We start from the raw sequence: 5,421 nt of genomic DNA, 5'->3' as shown, positions 1-5,421 counted from the left end.
TGGTGGCTCCAGCAGTCCCCGAGTCCTGGCAGGTCAGTGTTACCCAGTCCCACAGCACTGCCGGCGTCCAGGGGGGCTCCACCAGCAGCTGGATGCTCTGGGCACCTGCGGGTGACAGGGGACAGCAGCCTGCCAGGGCCACCATGGGGCTGGGGACAGCGGGGCAGGGACGTGGCATCCCCCGAGGACTCACCAGCGAGGCCGAGGGTCTGGGCTGGAAGGGAGAAGGGACAGGGCTGGGTGAGGGTCACCCACGACAGGTCACCCCCCATGGCCACATCCCCATGCTGCTCATCCCCTTGTCCCTGTCCTTTGTCCCTCTCCCCCTGTCCCCACAGCCACCCCAGCCCCAAGGTGCCAAATCCCACATTCCTGTCCCCCTGTCCCCACATTCCTGTCCCCCTGTCCCAGTCCCTTTCCTGTCCCCAAATCCCTCACCCCACAGGAGCAGCACCACCTTCCCGGCCATCCTGGTGTCCCTGGCCATGGGCTCTGGCTGTCACTCACAGCTGGGGCCACCTGTCCCCTGGCTGGTGGCTCTTGGGATAAAGGGGAAGGAAAGGAGCTCAGATCTTATCTCCATGTTGTGGTGGCCCTTGGTGGGGGCAGGGTGGCCACAAGCTGGGGATAGGCTCTGGGCAAAGTGGGGACAAGGATGGGGACAAGGCTGGGTGGCAGAAGGTGGGACATGGAGTTTCCAGGAGTGGGGGGCTCAGAGGGTGTGGGGACCCAGGAGTGGTGTCCAGATTAATGGGGATCCTGAGGAGGGCGAGTCACCAGGGCTGGGGGGACTCAAGGAATCCCCAGAGTCTCCTTATATGGGGGATACAGACTCAGAGCCCCTCAGGACCTTCATGGGATGACCCGAGGTCACCAACACATTGGGTGGGCTCTTCTAGGTCACCCCAAAATCTGAGTCACCCATGAAGGAGCTGTGACCCACGGGCCTGCCCAGCCCTGGCACCCCCATTCCCTGGGACTCCAGTCAAGGGACCCCCATTCCTTCTGTCCCCCCTCTCTCATCCCATGGCTGTCATTCCCCAGGGTCTCCATGGGCCAGGACCCCCATTCCCAAGGAACTCTCTCCTCCAGACTCCATTCCCTACTCTTCCCCTTCCCCCAGGACATTGATTCTCCCAGGACCCCCCATTCCTCTGGACACCCACCCCTGGCTCCCCACACTCTCTGAGCCCTGCACTCCTGTCCCACCTTCTGTCACCCAGCGTTGTCCCCAGCCTTTCCCCACCCTGACCCCAGCTTGTCACCACCCTGCCCCCACAGAGGGCCACCACCACATGGAGATAAGATCGGAGCTCGTTTCCTTCCCCTTTATCCAAAGAGCCACCAGTGTGGGGACAGGTGGCCCCAGCAGCGAGTGACAGCCAGAGCCCATGGCCAGGGACACCAGGATGGTCGGGAAGGTGGTGCTGCTCCTGTGGGGTGAGTGATTTGGGACAGGAACGGGACTGGGACAGGGGGACAGGAATGTGGGGACAGGGATTTGCAGGTAAGAAGGTGGGATTTGGCACCTTGGGGCTGGGGTGGCTGTGGGGACAAGGGGAGAGGGACAGAGGACAGGTACAAGGGGATGAGCAGCATGGGGATGTGGCCGTGGGGCTGGCGGGGGTGACCTGTCGTGGGTGACCCCCACCCAGCCCTGTCCCTTCTCCCTTCCAGCCCAGACCCTCGGCCTCGCTGGTGAGTCCTCGGGGGATGCCACGTCCCTGCCCCGCTGTCCCCAGCCCCGTGGTGGCCCTGGCAGGCTGCTGTCCCCTGTCACCCACAGGTGCCACCCAGCTCCTGGTGGAGCCCCCCTGGACGCCGGCAGTGCTGTGGGACCTGGTGACACTGACCTGCCAGGGCTCGGGGACTGCTGGAGTCACCACCTGGTACAAGGACGGGCGGCGCCTGGGGCATAAGGGACGCGACAAATTCCTCACTGAGAGTGGCAACTACACATGTGACATAGCTGGCAGTGGGCGCAGCCAACCTGTGATGCTGTCAGATGGTGAGGGGGGATCTGAAATGCTCAGGGTGGCTCCCTGATAGGTCTGGGTGGGCTCCACTCCGTGGGTGGCCTCACAGCTTTGTGTGCTGAGAGCCTGTCCCTGCTCTGGGGACATCCCAGTGCATCCCAGTGCATCTCAGTGTGGTGGGACACCCATGGGGACAGCTGTGCCCTGGGGCTGCTCCTGGTGTCCCAGGGACCCTCCTGAGCAGTGCACAGTGCACCCAGATGTCCCCAGTGCCATGGGCACCCACTCTGGACCCTCCTGTCCCCCAGACCCGCTGGTGCTGCAGGTGCCAGCACGGGCACTGCTGGAGGGGGACACGGTGGCACTGCGCTGTCGGGGCCGGAGGAACAGCACTGTCACTGGGGTGCTATTTTACAAGGACGGGAAGAAGCTGGGGGAGTCCTTCTTGGGCTCTGAGCTGTTCCTGCTTACCCTGGATCGGCAGAGCAGCGGCAGCTACAGCTGCAGGGGCCGGGTGCCATCAAAAATGGAATTCTCAGCACCGGTGACAGTGACAGTGCACGGTGAGCACCCCCACGGCTGGAACCCCAATATCCTGACACCCCCACAGCCACTTCTCGGTGGACTCAGAGTCACAGTCCCCACCCCCATCTCCTCCCCAGAGCTCTTCACGGTGCCAGTGCTGGAGGGTCCCCCCGCGCTCCCCGAGGGGTCCCCCCTCAATCTCAGCTGCCTCAGCACCCCCAGCCCCCTGCGGCCCCCAGCCCCCCTCCAGTACCGCTTCTACCGGGACGGGCAGTTGGTGGGGGGCCCGCAGGGGTCCCCGCAGCTCCTGGTGCCCGCCGTGGGGGTCTCCCACTCGGGGAATTACAGCTGCGAGGTGCGCTCCGAGGGGGGGGCCGTGCGGAAGAGCAGCGCCCGGCTCGGCGTCACGGTGCTCAGTGAGTGCGGGGATGGGCGCGGGGAGCCCCCACAGCCCCCTCGGGACCCCACCTGGGGACATCCCTGTCCCCCACAAATCCTCCTTGTGTCCCTCCCCTTACCCTCAGCCCTGTCTGTGTCCCTGCAGTCCCCGTGGCCAATGCCACCATCACCCCCGGTCCCCCGGCACTCCAGGTGCGCTCAGGTGACCCCGTGACCCTGCGCTGCTCGGTGCAGGTGGGCTCAGCCCCTGTCACCTTCACCTGGCTGCACAATAGGCACGAGGTGGCCTGGGGTCCCCTTCTGGAGCTTGGTGCCATCGATGTGGGACATTCGGGCACCTACCAGTGCGTGGCCACCAACCAGCCGGGACAGGACGGGCACCGCGTGTTCCGGGCACTCAGCCCAGAGCTGGCCCTGGAGGTGACACCACAGGGAACCTCTGGACACCACTGGAGCACAGGTGGGGAATTCAGAGGTCATTGGGATTGTAGGAGCCCTGCAGTGACAGGTGACCCCACTGTGTCCCTTCTGTCCCCAGCAGTGGCCGCAGGCATTGGCGGGTCCCTCCTCTTCCTGCTCCTGCTCGTGGTTGGAGTTGTGGGCTGGTGCCGATGGAACAAAAGGGGTGGGTGACAACGGGGACAATGGGGGTCCCAGGGAGCTGGGGGTCACTGGGGTGATGGGGTTGCACCCACAGATCCAGATTTGGGCAGCACTGAGTGCTCAGGACTTTTGCTGAGAATCCTGAATTGTTTGGGGTGGTGTTGGAGGTCTTGCAGGGATTTTGGGGATTCTTTCAGTGATCTGGGGAGAATTTGGAGGGTCCTCCTCCTTGCAGCCTTGAGCTTCTGGAGGCTCAGGGATTCCAGATTACTGGGGTGGTTTAGGGGTTTTGGGGGACACCAGGGTTTCTGAGGGAAATTGAGGGTGCAGTGGGGTTTGAGGATTCCTGAGAGGGGTCAGGTCCCTTGGGACCCCACAGTCACCTCTCCCCTCTTTCCTTTGCAGCTGCCAGGAAGCAGCAGGAAAGGTGAGTAGGGGGCTCAAACCACACTCTGACCTTTGACCCCAACCCCCAATTCCTCCCATTCCCTCCCACACAACCCTTTTATTCCCTCAGGGCCCCCCCAGAGCCCTCGGCCCCCCCAGAGGAGGGGGAGGTGCTGTACACCCACGTCGTGAGCACCAAGCAGACGGGGGGTGAGTCTGGGCTGGGTCACACACAGAGAGACACGTCACCCATGGGTGTACCCCTGCCCAGATGTCACAGCCAGTGTCTCTTGCAGTGTCCCCAAGTGCCACCACACTCCAGGAACCCCAGGTGACCTACGCAGAGCTGCCAGCAACCCATGGGCGACCACAGGAGTGCGGGGACATCTATGGGAATGTGCTGTGACACTGGGGGCACTGGGGACACTGGAAACACTGGGGACACTGAGGACACTGAGGGCACTGGGGGCACTGGGAGCTCTGCTCCCAGAATCTTCAGAGACTCGCCCATTCCCTCCCACCTCTGCTCCCAATATCCCCAAGTGTTCCCTATTTCCCCTCCCAGTGCCTCTCCAATGCTCCCAGTACATCCAGATGGTTCCCAGTCTCTCTCCCAGTACTCCCAGTGCCTCTGCAATGCCCCTCTCAGCACTCCCAGTACACCCACAGCTACTCATCTCTCCTCCCAGTGCCAGTGGAACACAGGAGTCTTTTCCCTCTTCTTGGCACCCAAATGCAGCTTTTTGGTTTAACTGGCAGAGATGGTGTTTCTTTGTTCAGCTCTGTCGTGCTTTGGGAATGGGATTCTCCAATTTTGGGCTACCAATAAAAACCAATGCTTTGAATTCCATGTCTCAAGCCCCTCCTTTGTTGTGTTCCCCACATTATGATGTCACAAAAGCCCTGAGGGGGTTCTGCAGCCTCCCCCTTTTCCAGGGCAGCCACGGCAGAGGGTGGAGTGTCAGGGACAGGAACAATTTGATGTCTTGAAACATTTTGGAACACCTGTGTTTGGCAGGGCTGGGTCAGCTTTTGGTGACAAAGAGCCCTGTGTGTCAGTCAGTCTGTCAGCCATGGCACAGTGGGGACAGTGGGACACTCTTCTAAACCCAGTTCCTGAGTGTCCAAGTGACCAGGAGTCCCACCATGGAACAGAGCCCCTGGTGGCCCAAGTGCTTTAAAGGCAGAGCATGAGGTGGCCAAGTGTGTGACCCTGTTTGCTCTTGGAGTGTCTGGTCCATCTACTCTGGAACCCAGGAGTTGAAAACTGTCTTGCTTTAAAAGAGAAACGTTTGCTAAGGAAAGCAGGAACCTTCCTGAAATGGAAAGATGGAGCGTCTCTCCAAATGGTCAGAACTTTGAAAATTATGGGGCTTGCAGTAAAAATATAAGAAAATAAAGAAAACATAAACTCTAGGAAATTTACAGAATGAAAGAGAAGAAACAGCATGACAAGAACAGAACTTTCCAACCCGCTCAGAGCTGTTTATTCAATTTGGTGCAGTTCTGGCCACGGCCAGCAGGGGGCGCT

General features: G+C 61.1%; 1 protein-coding gene across 1 annotated transcript; it reads left to right on the top strand.

Annotated features, from left to right (window-relative positions):
- Positions 1-2,502: 2,502 nt before the first annotated feature.
- LOC306816305 (Fc receptor-like protein 4) lies at positions 2,503-4,733 on the top strand (the record flags this gene model as incomplete). Its single annotated transcript, XM_079332765.1, has 7 exons — positions 2,503-2,539; positions 2,639-2,917; positions 3,046-3,360; positions 3,439-3,525; positions 3,909-3,930; positions 4,021-4,100; positions 4,187-4,733. The coding sequence occupies 7 exons, from the start codon at positions 2,503-2,505 to the stop codon at positions 4,294-4,296; spliced, it is 930 nt and encodes a 309-aa protein (XP_079188891.1). The 3' UTR covers positions 4,297-4,733.
- Between the last annotated feature and the right edge of the window lie 688 nt (positions 4,734-5,421).

This window comes from Erithacus rubecula, assembly GCF_903797595.1.
Source record: "Erithacus rubecula genome assembly, contig: scaffold_509_arrow_ctg1, whole genome shotgun sequence".
NCBI classification, from domain to species: Eukaryota; Metazoa; Chordata; class Aves; order Passeriformes; family Muscicapidae; genus Erithacus; species Erithacus rubecula.
The sequence above is the reverse complement of the archived record's forward strand: the minus strand, read 5'-3'. Positions and strand labels throughout refer to the sequence as shown.